The sequence below is a fragment of the Bos taurus genome, chromosome 7, assembly GCF_002263795.3.
Source record: "Bos taurus isolate L1 Dominette 01449 registration number 42190680 breed Hereford chromosome 7, ARS-UCD2.0, whole genome shotgun sequence".
In the NCBI taxonomy this organism is placed as follows: domain Eukaryota; kingdom Metazoa; phylum Chordata; class Mammalia; order Artiodactyla; family Bovidae; genus Bos; species Bos taurus.
The window spans coordinates 13,439,086-13,455,464 of NC_037334.1; the positions used below are offsets into that span (position 1 = coordinate 13,439,086).

The 16,379-nt window shown below is 40.7% G+C and overlaps 2 protein-coding genes across 2 annotated transcripts; both read right to left on the reverse strand.

Moving 5' to 3' along the window:
* Positions 1 to 4,896: 4,896 nt before the first annotated feature.
* Positions 4,897 to 5,850, reverse strand: OR7G44 (olfactory receptor family 7 subfamily G member 44). The gene has a single exon (NM_001390472.1). It carries the CDS (start codon positions 5,848 to 5,850, stop codon positions 4,897 to 4,899), a length of 954 nt encoding a protein of 317 aa, NP_001377401.1.
* A 6,933-nt stretch (positions 5,851 to 12,783) lies between these two features.
* Positions 12,784 to 13,719, reverse strand: OR7G46 (olfactory receptor family 7 subfamily G member 46). Its single transcript, XM_002688788.3, has one exon. The coding sequence runs from the start codon at positions 13,717 to 13,719 to the stop codon at positions 12,784 to 12,786; it is 936 nt and encodes a 311-aa protein (XP_002688834.1).
* Positions 13,720 to 16,379: the final 2,660 nt, after the last annotated feature.

Below are 16,379 nucleotides of genomic sequence, written 5' to 3' on the forward strand. Positions count from 1 at the left end.
TTTTTCTGTTGGGCCCCATTACAGACTGGGTGGCTTGGGTACTGGCACCTGCAGGAGTCCCTGGTTTATGTGCCAGGATCAATTCAATGACACTTCCACTTTCTGTGTTAAGACCCGTGAGAATGTGCTTATTGATTGCCCAGAACAGGCAAGAGTTGATTCCCTAAATTCTAGTTGCTTTAATACATTTTTGCATTTTTCTTGAGAATCAATGGTTTTGAGAAAGTCTCCAAGGTGTGAACAGCTTATTAGTATACTAATGTTTAGAGACGAATGGACTTAGGCATATTTTCTTCATTAATGGGAAATTCTGCACCATGAACATGGAGTCAGCACAAGTAACCATAACAACATCAATCCTCTGGGCTAAGACTTTGACTCAGACAGTCCTGAGCATAACTGCGCTGCAGCACTTGCCGTGTGAATAAGTATGACATGGTGAAGATCCCACATGCCACAACGGAGACCTGATGTAGCCAAATAAATGAATAAATACTTGTGGACACAGTCGGGGAAGAAGAGAGTGGGACAAATGGAGAAAGCATCATCACCATATATACACTACCATGTGTAAAACAGATGGCCAGTGAGAAGTTGCAGTATAACACGGAGCCCAGCCTGGTGCTCTGTGATGACCTAGAGAGGTGGTTTGGTGGGAAGGGAGAGAGGCTTAGGAGGAAGGGGACATTTGCATAATTATGGCTGATTTGCACTGTTGTACAGCAGAAAACCAATACAACATTGTAAAGCAATTTCCCTAATTGTATACCTGTGGCTGATTCATGTGAATATTTGGCAGAAACCAACACAATTCCATAAAAAATTATCCTTCAATTAGAAAATGAATAAATATAACAAAAGAAAAAATAATAAATTTTAAAATAAAATTTAAAAGAGAATGCATGTTGATGTATAGCAAAACCAACACAATATTGTAAAGTAAAAAAAAAAAATAAAAGAGAAATGAAATAATGCCATTTACAGCGACATGGATGGACCTAGAGACGGTCATTACCTAGAATTGTCATTATTGTTGTTGCTGTTAGTCATGCTGTTAGTCATGCTGTTAGTCATGCTGTTAGTCATGCTGTTAGTCATTCAGACTAAGTCATGTCTGAATCTTGGGACCCCATGGACCATCAGGCTCCCCTGTTCATGGGATTCTCCAGGCAAGAATACTGGAGTGGGTTGCCACGCCCTCCTCCAGGGGATCTTGCCAACCCAGGCATCGAACGCAGGTCTCCTGCATTGGCAGGCAGTTTCTTTACCACTGAGCCACTAGGAAAGCCCAGAGATTGTCATACTGAATGAAATAAGTCAGGCAGAGAATGACAGATACTGTATGGTATCACTGGTATGTAATAGAAAAAATACAACAGACAAGTTAATATAACTAAAAAGAAGCAGACTCTCAGATATAGAGAACGAATTAGTGGTTACCAGCCGGGAGGGAGGGGCAATAGAGAGGTGGGGGGGATTGGTGGCCTAAACTATCAGGTATAATATAGACTACAGGGATGTATTTTGCAACATGCAGATTATAGTCAGCATTTTATAAAAACTGTAAATAGTGCTTAACCTTCAAAATGTGTGGAAAATATAAAAATCACTCATCTAAATTTTCTCATGCTATCAGCTCAGTTCAGTTCAGTCGCTCAGTCATGTCTGACTCTTTGCGACCCCATGAATCACAGCACGCCAGGCCTCCCTGTCCATCACCAACTCCCGGAGTTCACTCAAACTCACGTCCATCGAGTCAGTGATGCCATCCAGCCATCTCATCCTCTGTCATCCCCTTCTCCTCCTGCCCCCAATCCCTCCCAGCATCAGAGTCTTTTCCAATGAGTCAACTCTTCGCATGAGGTGGCCAAAGTATTGGAGTTTCAGCTTTAGCGTCATAAAGTCTGACACTGTTTCCACCGTTTCCCCATCTATTTCCCATGAAGTGATGGGACCAGATGCCATGATTTTAATTTGCTGAATGTTGAGCTTTAAGCCAACTTTTTCACTCTCTTCTTTCACTTTCATCAAAAGGCTTTTTAGTTCCTCTTCACTTTCTGCCATAAGGGTGGTGTCATCTGCATATCTGAGGTTATTGATATTTCTCCCGGCAATCTTGATTCCAGCTTGTGTTTCTTCCAGCCCAGCGTTTCTCATGATGTACTCTGCATAGAAGTTAAATAAGCGGGTGACAATATACAGCCTTCATGTACTCCTTTTCCTGTTTGGAACCAGTCTGTTGTTCCATGTCCAGTTCTAACTGTTGCTTCCTGACCTGCATATAGGTTTCTCAAGATGCAGGTCAGGTGGTCTGGTATTCCCATCTCTTTCAGATTTTTCCACAGTTTATTGTGATCCACAGAGTCAAAGGCTTTGGCATAGTCAATAAAGCAGAAATAGATGTTTTTCTAGAACTCTCTTGCTTTTTTGATGATCCAGTGGATGTTGGCAATTTGATCTCTGGTTCCTCTGCCTTTTCTAAAACCAGCTTGAACATTTGGAAGTTCACAGTTCACATATTGCTGAAGCCTGGCTTGGAGAATTTTGAGCATTACTTTAGTAGTGTGTGAGATGAGTGCAATTATGCGGTAGTTGAGCATTTTCTGGCATCAGCTTTCTTTAGGATTGGAATGAAAACTGACCTTTTCCAGTCCTGTGGCCACTTCTGAGTTTTGTAGTGATTTGTTTATGGCATAAATATGACTGGACAAAATAACACGGTTTAGTTTAGGAAGGATAGTGAGGGATGGAACAAGAAGAGGAGAGATGTAAAGAGCAATCGTGAGATGATAAATTCTAATTTCAGGGAAGAATTCATGTTCTGAAATGACCACTATATCTTGCATATGTATAGAAACAGAAAGAGGAAACAAATTTTAGTACATTTCATTCTGATTCACTAATGTCACTTCCCTACTTTTTCTCCTGTCTCACAATATCACAGTTTATTTCTTCTAGAAGCAAGGGGCATTTGCATTGGGACACACACATACACATGCATATAACCACAGATGCACACACATACTCATACATGTGTATTAAAACAGCTTAACACAATGCCAAGAGACACAATAAAGTTAAGACTGTAGTTGCCTCAGAATGGAAGGGCAGGAATGGAGGAAAATAAAAATGGAATATTGTCTCTATGCAAAATGTTTTGTTACTTTGAGAAGAGAACTGTTTCGCCTCTGCATTCGCCATATCCATTTTTAACCTTTTGATCTCCAGGGAAATTCTCATTTGATGATTATGTCTTCTGATAATTTACCCGCTTATTTTATTTCAAGGTGATTTTATTTTCTTATGCACAGGTAAAAAGAAAATGGAAGGAATCCTTGAGGCTTTGTTTTGTTGTTTAGTTGCTAAGTCGTGACCCCATGGACTGTAGCTGGGCTTCCCAGGTGGTGCTAGCAGTAAGAATTCACCTGCCAGTACAGGAGGCACAGGAGAGGCGGGTGTAAACCCTGGGTGGGGAAGATGTCCTGGAGGAGGAAATGGCAATCAGCTCCAGGATTCTTGCCTCGAGAACCTCATGGACAGAGGAACTTGGCAGGCTACAGTCCATAGGGTTTCAAAGAGTCAGACGTGACTGAAGTTACTCAGCAAACATGCACACACACATTATATTACTATATGATCCAGGAGTCCCACTCCTGGGTCTATATTTGGAGAAAAACATGGTTTATTCAGAAAATAAATTTTAGGTAGAGAATTAAGTATCTCCTTGTCAGTAGATACTTTAAATAAGTGAATTAAATTGTCTAATCTGAAGGACAGAGATTGGGAAAAGGATAAAAGAAACCTGATGTGAATATGTGTGATTTATAAGAGACTCACTGTAGATCCACAAACACAAATAGATTGCAAATGGAAGAATGGAAAAACGTAGGTAAATCATTACCAAAAGAGAGTTAATATAGTAATAATGTAGACTTTAAGTCAAAACTGTTAAACTAGACAAAGAAAGATAGATAGAAATAGGTAGCAGCCAGATAGGGATAAAATGGTTAATAATCAAGATTATAGAACAATTAGAGACATATACACACCAAACAATAGTGCCTCAAAATATGTGCCGCAAACTTGACAGAAGTGAAGTGAGAAATCCAAATTTCTACACTAACACTTACAGATTTTAATGCAAATTTTCAGCAAAGGATAGTAACTCTGGATAAACAAAAAAAAGACACAGAGGGCTTACAAATGACTATAAACTAACAAAACCCAAGAGACACACAAACACTGTGCTGTGTGCTTAGTTGCTCAGTTGTGTCCGACTCTTTGCAAACACATGGACTGTAGCCTGCTGGGCTCCTTTGTCCTTGGGGATTCTCCAGGCAAGAATACTGGAGTGGGATGCCACGCCCTTCTCCAGGGGATGTTCCCAACCCAGGGATTGAACCCAGGTCTCCCACATCACAGGCAGATTCTTTACTGTCTGAGACACCAGGAAAGCCCTATATAAACACTACACTCAACAAAAGCAGAAAGAACAATCTTCTCCAGTGCACGTAGAACACTCTTTCGATAATTTACATCTTAGGCCACAAAGCGAGTATCAATAAATTTGAAAATATTGAAATCATACAGTGTCATTTCTGACTACAGTGGTGTGAATCTAGAAATAAATGAGAATGTGTGTGTACATGCTAAATTGCTTCAGGTGTATTGAACTCTTTGAGGCCCCATGGACTATAGCCCACCAATCTTCTCTGTCCATGGGATTCTCCAGCCAAGAATACTGGAGTGTGTTGCCATGGTCTTCTCCAGGGGATCTTCCTGACCCAGGGATCGAACCCTATCTCCTGCATTGAAGGCAGCTTCTTCACTGTCTGAGCCACCAGGGAAGCCCTATATAAGAGAATAACAACTAGAAAACACACAAATGTGTGGCAATTAAATAACACAGTCCTGAAAAGGCAATGGTATCTTACTGATGAGTTTTCTCAAAGCTTCCTTCATGTCCCTGTTCCTCAAACTATAGATGAAGGGGTTCATCATTTGAGGGACAACTGTATAAATCACTGAAGCCACTGCAGTCTGCCTGGAAGAATTGACAAGAGCAGAACTAATGTACACCCCCAAGCCTGTGCCATAGAATAAGGACACAACTGAGAGGTGAGAAACACAGGTGGAAAAAGCTTTATACTTTCCACCCACTGATGGCATTCTCAAAACTGAGGAGACAATTTGAGTATAGGAGAATATGATTCCACACACAGAAACACCACCAAATATACTAGTTGCCAAATATATCAGGATATTGTTAATGAGGGTATCAGAACATGCAAGCTTGATGACCTGAACAACTTCACAGAAGAAGAGAGGGATTTCCAGGTCTGTGCAAAAGGTCAGCTGCAACACCATCAGGCTGTGGAGCAGGGCATCCACGATGCTAATAAACAAGGAGAATAGAATCAGCCAACCACAAAGGCGAAAGTTCATGATGGCCATGTACCTCAGTGGGTGACAAATGGCCACATAGCGGTCATAGGCCATTATTGCAAGGAGAAAACTTTCCAAACTAGCAAACACCAGGACAAAGCAGAGCTGGGTGAGGCAGCCTGTGTAAGTGACGCTCTGATTCTGCGTTTGGATGTTCACCAGCATCTTTGGGATCGTGGTTGTGCTTAAACAGATATCAGTAAAGGACAGGTTGTAGAGAAAGAAGTACATGGGGGTGTGGAGGTGGGAGTCAGAGATGACAGCCATGACGATAAGCAGGTTTCCCAGAGTGGTAACCAGGTAAATGGACAAGAACAGAATGAAGTGGAGTGGCTGCAGTTCCAGATCCTTTGTCACTTCCATAAGAAGGAATTCTGAAACTCCTGTTTTGTTTCTGGGTCCCATGTTGTGGACAAATCTGGTAAGAAAGATGGAAACTGACAACACAATCAAATGTGGGTTTTATGCACCAGCAGGAAGCAAAACATTATCATGAGATGAGATGGAGATAAACAGAAGACTAAGAAACGTGTCTTCTGTATGCATATTATTTCGATACTTTCTTAAAAAACTGCGGCTGATATAGCAGAATGTCATCCATTGTTAATTCCCATAAGGGCTTAATGGGTAGTCACTATTCATACTGTATTTTAGAAATAATTTTATTTCTGTTTATTTTTGGCTGTGCTGGGTCTTCCTTGCTGCGTGGGCTTTTCTCTAGTTGCAGCAGGAGGGGTCCACTCTCCAGTTGTGGTGCACAGGCTTCTCACTGTCGTGGCTTATCTTGTTGCAGAGCATGGGCTCTACGGTGTGTGGGCTCAGCAGCTGCGGCTCCAGGGCTCTGGAGCACAGGTTCAATAGTTGTGGTGCATGGAGCTTAGTAGTTCCACAGTGGGTGGGATCTTCCTGTATCAGGGATCAAACCCATGTCTCCTGAGTAGGCAGAAAGATTCTTTACCATTGAAGCACCAAGAAAGCAACTACATTATTTATGCTACACTACTTGGTAATTTTATAGAGAGAAGCAGACTAAGGAGGCAACTGAACATTGTGTCTCGATCCCCAGAGACCCCAGAGTCAAGCAACTGGAATAATACATAGGCGAGCACCTAAGCACACATGTCAGGAATCAGGAATGGGAAAATAAGGTGAACTTCACCAGACTTCCTGTCCACCCACTACCCACCACCACAAGATCGCAAGCAAACGTCAGACAATTTTATAACAGTCATCCTGTTTTAAGAGACGCAGATTTCAAATATAGCAATGTGTACATATCAATCCCAAAATGGGGTTCTTCCTTCCATTCTTCCCCACTGGCAACCAGAAGTTCGTTGTCTAAATCTGTGAGTCTATTTCTGTTTTGTAAATAACCAACAACATCCTTTTCATACTGTTCATGGGGTTCTCAAGGCAAGAATGCTGAAGTGGTTTGCCATTCCCTTCTCCATGGCACCACGTTTTGTCAGAACTCTCCACTGCAACCCATCTGAAGATATTAAGAAGAGGTGGCAAGAATAGAGAGAAGAGCTATGCAAAAAAAAAAAAAAAACCAAAACTTAATTTACCAAGATAACCTCAATGGCATGATCACTCGCTGTTAAAGTGCTGCACTCAATATGCCAGCAAATTTGGAAAACTCAGCAGTGGCCACAGGACTGGAAAAGGTCAGTTTTCATTCCAATCCCAAAGAAGGGCATTGCTAAAGAATGTTCAGACTACTGCAAGAACTTCCAGATGTTGAAGCTGGATTTAGAAAAGGCAGAGGAACCAGAGATCAAATTGCCAATATCTTTTGGATCATAGAAAAAGCAAGAGAATTCCAGAAAAGCATCTACTTCTGCTTCATTGACTATGCTAAAGCCTCTGACCGTGTGGAACACAACAAACTGTGGAAAATTCTTAAAGAGATGGGAATACTAGACCACTTTATCTGCCTCCTGTGAAACCTGTATGCAGGTCAAGAAGCTGCACTTAGAATCAGACATGGAACAACAGACTGGTTCCAAATTGGCAAAGGAATATATCAAGGCTGTATATCATTACCTTGCTTATTTAACTTATGTGCAGAGTACTTCATGTGAAATGCCAGGCTGGATGAAGCACAGGCTGGAATCAAGATTGCCAGGAGTAATATCAATAACCTCAGATATGCAGATGACACCACCTTTATGGCAGAAAGCAAAGAGGAACTAAAGAGCCTCTTGATAAAAAAAAAATAAATAAATAAAGAGCCTCTTGATGAAGGTGAAAGAGGAGAATGAAAAAGTTGGCTTGAAACTCAACATTCAGAAAATGAAGATCATGGCATCCGGTTCCATCACTTCATGGCAAATAGATGGAGAAACCATGGAAACAGGACAGACTTTATTTTCTTGGGCTCCAAAATTACTGCAGATGGTGATTGCAGCCATGAAATTAAAAGACACGCTCCTTGGAAGAAAAGCTATGCCAAACCTAAACAGCGTATTAAAAAGTAGAGACATTACTTTGCCAACAAAGGTCCATCTAGTGAAAGCTATGGTTTTTCCAGTAGTCATGTATGGATATGAGAGCTGGATTATAAAGAAAGCTGAGCACTGAAGAATTGATGCTTTTGAACTGTGGTGTTGGAGAAGACTCTTGAGAGTCCCTTGGACATCAAGGAGATCAAAACAGTCAATCCTAAAGGAAATCAGTCCTGAATATTCATTGGAAGAACTGATGCTGAAGCTGAAACTCCAATACTTTGGCCACCTGATTCGAAGTGACTCATTGGAAAAGACCCTGATGCTGGGAAAGATTGAAGGCAGGAGGAGGAGGGGATGACAGAGGATGAGATGGTTGGATGGCATCACCGATTCAATGGACATGGGTTTGAGAAAGCTCCAGGAGATGGTGAAGGACAGGAAAGCCTGGCATGGAGTTGCACAGAGTCAGACATAACTGAGTGACTGAACAAGAATGAGGTCCTACAGTATAGCAAAGGGAACTCTGTTCAATGTTATGTGGCAGCCTGGATAGGAGGGGAGTTTGGGGTGGAGAATGGATACATGTATATGTATGGTTGAGTCCATTTGCTGTCCACCTGAAACTATCACAACAGTGTTAATCAGCTATACTCCAATATAAAATAAAAAGGTAAAATAAGAGTTGTGGACTTCAACTCAAGAGGAAACAGTCTTGATTATGGGACAGCATGAATACAATACTAGTACATGAAAGGTGTTTGAATACTGGTGCAAAGTCTAAGGAAACATGAGACAAACATGACGGACAGTCAGGCAGGAAGCTTCTGGATAGCCTTGTTCTAATCATCTGATGCATGTTCTTTCATCACAGATAAACCATAGTGAGACACCTGTCCTCATTTCCAAACCTTACTGAGGGACATTAGGTTACCTGAGTGGCATCACAGTGGAATGGTGGTTGACATTTCTGCTGAGTGTTCCATCTGTATTCAGGAAGGGCAGAGGAACTGAGTGAGCCACCAGGCTCCTGGGCAAGAAGGGTCATCTATGGAAGGAGGCTCAGGTGTGTTACTGCTTTTCAGGGAAAGCACTGTTGAATGGGGCGGTCACAGGCAGAGCACAATCTCTGTACTCCCTAGAGGTTCAATTTCCAAAGCTCCTCATTAGTCAAGCAGTTTTATTATCACTGTGATCCCAGGACTGTCCAAACCCTTAGAAACCGAGGATACAATTCTATGATGCTATACTATACTATATATATAATCTTATAATAAGTTATTTTATTATATTTTATATAATTAATTATAAAATATATGCTATATATTACACAAATAGCATATTTTAAAGCATAGTTGTTAGTGTAAAAAACAACACAAAAATTTCAGGGTTTATCTCTCCAAGAGTCATTAAATGTTTTCTGATCATAATCTTAACTGTGTGTATTTTACACAATTGAATTGCAATATATTCTCTGTGACAATCCTGTCTCTGATCAATTACTATATCCCAACCACCTTTTCTAATTTATCAAAATGGCTTCAATATATATTAATAGTTTTCTTCACTTTCTGTCTCTATGTGTGCTCAGTCATGTCCAACTCTCTGCGACCCCATGGACTGTAGCTGGCCATGCTCCTCTGTCCATGGGATTATCAAGGCAAGAATACTAGAGTGGGTTGTCATTTCCTCCTCCAGGGGATCTTCCTGACCCTGAGACTGTACCCTCATCTCCTATGTCTCCTGCATAGCATGTGGAATCTTTACTGCTGAGCTATGGAGGAAGCCTTTAGCTGAATGGTGTGCTACAATAATTAAGACCTATTAAATTGGTATAGGTGTAAATATAAGACTTGTTGATGATAATATTGAGCCCAGAAAAAGACCAGAACATAAATGGACAGTTTATTCAGGGACATAAAAATGAATTTGGATCCTTATCTCCCATCAAGGCAAAACTAAATTCTAGAAAGAGTATTGTTTCAAATGTAAAAGCTAAAATGGTGAGTCTCTCAGATTGAAGTAACCTTGGGTTTTATTAAAAAATATCTAGGGAGCACAAACCATTGTGGAAAGTATTGACAAATGCACTGCATTAAAACTAAGCACTTGGGTTCATCCCATCACTCCCCAAAAGCCTAAAAAAAATCCAAAAGTAATAAACACATGCAAAAAGAAATTTGCAGTGCATACAACTTAAAATAATAACCTGGTGATACAAAGTCATGTGAATCAATTGGAAAAAGATAAGCCACTCAGGAGAAACACCACAAACAGAAACTTAACAGGAAGGAAATAAATATCTGAAAATTCTATCAATCATTTAATAATAAGATATACATGAATTATTAAATCATTTTCATACCCATTAGGCTGTCAGTGTTCTTGAAAATGTGTTGATGATGATATAGATCATCAGTAGTTTCCAATGTCAATCTTAAAGGAAACCAACCCTGAATATTCATTGAAAGGACTGTTGCTGAAGCTGAAGCTCCAATATTTTGGTCACGTGATGCAAACAGCCAACTCATTGGAAAAGATCCAGATGCTGGGGAAGACTGAAGGCAGAATGAGAAGATGGTGTGGAGGTGAGATGACTGGATGGCATCACTGATATAATGAACTTGGGCAAACTCTGGGAGATGATGAGGGACAGGGAGGTCTGTCATGCTGCAGTCCTTGGGGTCATGAAGAGTTGGACATGACTGGGAGGCTAAACAGCAACTTTCCAGTTCAGTTCAGTTCAGTTGCTCAGTTGTGTCTGCCTCTGTCGTCTCTGACAGATTTCCAATATATGTATAAATTTGTTCAAAAGAAGACTTATTGTAACCACACAAAGGAGACTCGGTATCTCTAATACCCAATATTTCCATCCCAATTACACAACACTCTCATTTACACCAGAAACATATAAAGTATTATTCAAAATGATTTATTTATAACACCAGAAAACTAGTTACAAAGAAACAAAATTTCCAGCAGTATCAGAAAAAACATGTGTTTTGAAAAGATACTACATATGACTTACAAGTCCAGAGTATTGGAAATGAGTTCATTTCTGCTGCGTAAATACTATTTATTTTATTAAATGACGCAGATTAGAAAAACAAGCTGATAATACAACAGGAAGGAAAACTAACCTAATTGCTAAAGAAAGTAGTAAAAATATGTGAGAATAGTAAGTTTCCAAATTATGAATAAAAGCACATCATGGAACCCAACGATATTAGTTAATTTTATTGAGTCCTTTACTACATGTCAAGTTGTCCGAGGTGTTTTTAATGCTTGTGGGGGTGGAATTCAAAGCGGAATTGCACTGCATATAGTCAGGCTTAGGCTCTCAAAATAAGCATTTTCTCCACCTTGAGGATGAGTTTCAGATGGGACATTTGATCCTATTCATGGTGAAGAGAATGAAGGGTGTATGTTGCAGATGACTCCATGCATTATTAAATATTAAGACACATAGGACTGAGTCAGTTTTCTGTTTCTGGTAAACATTTTGTGATATGATGCCTGCATGTGTTGCAGCCGTCTTGGCTCACAAGGGTAACTACTGCTCCCAGGTTAAAGACACCATCTGGAGGAGCAAATGACTTTTCTCTACATTCCCCAGTTCTGAAGCCTTTGTATTATAAGAGAGCATTGTTTTGGCACATTTGAATCAGGGTTACTTTATCTCAGTAAAGATGAAAGCTTCCTCACTGATCAAAATTGAAAGTCTTGTAATCATCCCTAACCACTGAGACAGCAACAATATAGCAATTACAGAGGTCAGAAAACTGAGTTGTGGTGGGTGTTGGTGTTGCCATGCACACATACAGTTTATCTGTGGTGGGTATCAGGAATGAGTGAGTTGGAATTTGCAAGAACAGCTCTCCACATGTTTTACAGCAGGCTTGACCATGGGATGCAGTTCTGTTGTTGTTCAGTCACTAAGTTGTGTCCGACTCTTTGTGACCCCACGAACTGAAGCACACCAGGCTCCTCTGGCCTTTACTGTCTCCAAAAGTTTGTTCAAATCTGTGTCCATTGAGTCAGTGAGCCTATCTAACCATTTCATCCTCTGCTGACCCCCTTCTCCTTTTGCCTTCAATCTTTCCCAGCATCCCAACTCCAGTGAGTCAGCTCTTCCCATCTGGTAGCCAAAGCATTGGAGCTTCAACTTCAGCATCAGTCCTTCCAATGAATATTCAGGGTTGATTTCCTTTGGGATTGACTGCTTTGATCTCCTTGCAGTCCAAGGAACTCTCAAGAGTCTTTTCCAACACCACAGTTTGAAAGCATCAATTCTTCGGTATTCAGCCTTCTGTATGGTTCAAGTCTCATATCTGCACGTGACTGTTGGAAAAACCATTTGTTATCTTTCAGTCATTAAATCTTGTCTGACTCTTTGAGACATCATGGACTGCAGCATGCCAGGCTTCCCTGTCCTTCATATCTCCTAAAGTTTGCTCAAACTCATGTCCACTGAGTTGGTGAAAAAGCATAGCTTTGACTATATAGATCTTTCTCAGAACCAACCAAGAGATCTGGCAAAATCAAGGCTCTATGTCCACAAATTTATTAGATCCTCTCCCTGACATATCCAAATTTTCCACATTTCTTCTTTTGATGTTCCATTAATATCAGTATATCCCTTGTCTCCATTAGCTTCTTAAGGAGTGTATGGAGGAAAACAACACTAGGAAATGGGACTCATTTGTGAAACATCACTGAGCCAAGCAAACAGGAAGTTGGGTTTCAACCTCAAGTTAAAATTCCCTTAGCCACTATGTTACCTAGTCATTTTAGAATAAGTTGCTGGGACAAGAGTCAGGCTTTCTGGTTCACCTGACATTCTGTGACTCTGGTTCATTCTAGAAATGCCAGTACAAAGCACAAGAGACAATCACAGAAAAGAAGTCCTAACAATGAGTTTTCTCAGAGCTCCTTTCATGTCCCTGTTCCTCAGGCTATAAATGAAGGGGTTCATCATTTGAGGAACAACAGTGTACATCATTGAAAGCACGGCAGTGTTTCTGGAAGAGTTAGTAAGAGCAAAACTAATATACACTCCAAAACCTGTCCCATAGAATAAGGACATAACTGAGAGGTGAGACCCACAGGTGGAAAACGCTTTATACTTTCCACTTGCTGATGGCATTCTCAAGACAGAGGACACTATCTGAATATAAGAGAAAATGATTCCACACACAGGAATACCCCCAAATATGCTAGTTGCCAAATATATCAGGATATTGTTAATGAGGGTATCAGAACATGCAAGCTTGATGACCTGAACAACTTCACAGAAGAAGAGGGGGATTTCCAGATCTGTGCAAAAGGTCAGCTGCAACACCATCAGACTGTGAAGAAGGGCAACCACGATGCTAATAAACAAGGAGAATAGAATCAGCTGGCCACAGAGGGGGAAGTTCATGATGGCCATGTACCTCAGTGGGTGACAAATGGCCACATACCGGTCATGGGCCATTACTGCGAGAAGACTATTTTCCAAACCAACAAAGACTAGGATGAAGCAGAGCTGGGTGAGGCAGCCTGTATATGTGATGCTCTGATTCTGTGTTTGGATGTTCACTAGCATCTTTGGGATCATGGTTGTGCTTAAACAGATGTCAGTAAAGGACAAGTTGTAGAGAAAGAAGTACATGGGGGTGTGGAGGTGGGAGTCAGAGATGACAGCCATGATGATGAGCAGGTTTCCCAGAATGGTAACCAGGTATATGAACAGGAACAGAATGAAGTGGAGTGGCTGCAGTTCCGGATCTTCTGTCACTTCCATAAGAAGGAATTCTAAAATTCCTGTTTTGTTTCTGGGTCCCATGTTGTGGAAAAATCTGGTGGGAAGGATGGAAACTGACAACATATCAAATGTGGGTTTTCTGCACTAGCAGGAGGATCACAAAAAGGCAAACACTATCTTGGGATGAGATGGAGACAGAGAAGAATAAGAAACATTCCTTCTGAATACATATTATTCCGTTACTTTTTTAAAAAACTGAACCTGATACAGCAGATATCATCCATTGTTAATTCCCATAGGGGCTTAAGGGGTAGTCACTTTTCATAATACCCCAACTATACTATTTAGATTATTTGAGACATTTGGTAATTTTCTAAAGAGAGACTAGGGAGGCAGTTTTATATTCTGTCTAGATTCCCCAGAGAACTCAGAGCCAGGAAACTGAAATAATACATAGGTATGTCAATAACCTTGATGTCCTTTGGACAGCAAGGAGATCAAACCAGTCAATCCTAAAGGGAATCAACCCTGAATATTCACTGGAAGGACTGATGCTGAAGCTGAAGGTCCAACATTTTAGCCACCTGATGTGAAGAGCCGACTCCTTGGAAAAGACTCTGATGCTGGGAAAGATAGAGGACGGGAGGAGAAGTGGGCAACAGAGGATAAGTTGGTTGGATACGATCACTGACTCAATGGACATGAATTTGAGCCAACCTCAGGAGACAGTGAAGGACAGGGAAGCCTGGCCTGCCGCAGTCCATAGTGTAGCAAAGAGTTGGACACGACGTAGCGACTGAACAATAATTACAAATGTCAAGAATCGAATGAGAAGATAAGATAAACTTTACTGAACTTCCTGTCCACCCACCCCTTACCCCAACAAGATTACAAATGAATGTTGGAAACATTTTAATAGTTATCCTATTTTAAGAAATGCAGATTTGAAGTAGAGTGTGTGTACATATTGATTCCAAACTCCCTAACAGTCCCTTCCTCTCATTCTTCTGCCTTAGCAACCATAAGTGTGTTCTCTAAGTCTGTGAATCTGTTTCTGTTTTGTAAATAACCATAAGGTCCTACTGTGTACCATAGGGGCTCTGCTCAATGTTATGTGGCAGCCTAGATGGGAAGGGAGTTGTGGGAAGAATGGATATATGTATATACATGACTGAGTCCCTTTGCCGTCCACCTTAAACGGTGACTACATTGTGTGTGTGTGCGTGTGGCCATGCTCAGTTGGGTCCAACTCTCTTATGACTCCATGGACTCTAGCCTGCCAGGCTCCCCTCTCCATGGGATTTTCCAGGCAAGAATACTGGAGTGGGTCACCGTTTCGTTCTCCCGGATATCTTCCCAACCCAGAGATGGAAACCATGTCTCTTGCGTCTGCTGCGTTGCAGGTGGATTCTTTACCACTGTGCCACCTGGGAAGCCCATTAACCGGCTCTACTCCAGTATAAAGTACAAAGTTCAGAAAAGGGGGGTGCAGATTTCAACTCAAGAGGAAATGGTTTTGGTCATAATAGAGTGACTACAACATTAGTCAATGAGAGGCATTTGAGTACTGGTGCAAAGTGCAAGGAAACTTGAGAAGAAAATGAGAGACAGGCAGGAGGCCTGGAGTAGCTTATTTCTAGTCATCTGATGTATATTCTTTCCTCATAGCTTCCTCTGGATAAGTATAGCGAGACATCTGTCCTCATTTCCAAATCTTACTGAGGGACATTAGGTTACCTGAGTGGCATCACAGTGGAATGATGGTTAACATTTCTGTCGAGTGTTCCATACAGATCTGTATTCAGGAGGGGCAGAGGAACTGAGTGAGCCACAAGGCTCCAAGGCAAGAAGGGTCATCTATGGAAGGAGGCTCAGGTGTGTTACTGCTTTTCAGGGAAAGGACTGTTGAATGGGGCGGTCACAGGCAGACCACAATCTCTGTACTCCCTAGAGGTTCAATTTCCAAAGCTCCTCATTAGTCAAGCAATTTTATTATCACTGTGATCCCAGTACTGTGCCAATCCTTAAAGACCAGGGATATAATTCTATAATGCTTAGTATATTATACTAATCTATACTATATATAATCCGTTAACATAATAAGCTATAATATTATATTTCATATAATTACTTATAAAATAATACTATGTATTACACAAATAACATTTTTTTTTTTTTAGTGTTTCATTTGATATTTATTAGATAAAAAGATCTCAGGACTTGGTCTTTTGAGTGTTGAATACAGAAGTCAATTTCTCTTCTCAAACTTTAAGTCAAACAGTAGAGAGGGAGGTTCAAAATACACAGTAATATTCCGGGAAATCAGCTCTCTGGAAGTAATCCTGCCTTTTAGCAATTGCAGATTTCTCTGGTATAAATACTCCTGCTGCTGCTGCTAAGTCGCATCAGTCGTGTCCGACTCTGTGTGACCCCATAGACAGCAGCCCACCAGGCTCCTCCATCCATGGGATTTTCCAGGCAAGAGTACTGGAGTGGCTTGCCATTGCCTTCTCCAACAAATAACATTTTAAAAACATGCCTGTTAATGTAAAAAAAAAAAAACCACAAAAATTTCAGGGTTTCATGTTTCCTGAATCTTAATCTAGACCATGTGGTTTTCACACAAATTTTATTCATTGCAATATATTCTCTATGACAATACCATCTCTGATCAATTATTATATCACTGCCATCTTTTCTAATTTATCAAAATAGTTTCAATATGTGTTAATAGTTTTCTT

What these genes read in the sequence shown, in the direction of transcription:
- OR7G46 (XM_002688788.3), bottom strand. Translation starts at nt 13,719, where the DNA reads ATGGGACCCAGAAACAAAACAGGAATTTTAGAATTCCTTCTTATGGAA.
- OR7G44 (NM_001390472.1), bottom strand. Translation starts at nt 5,850, where the DNA reads ATGGGACCCAGAAACAAAACAGGAGTTTCAGAATTCCTTCTTATGGAA.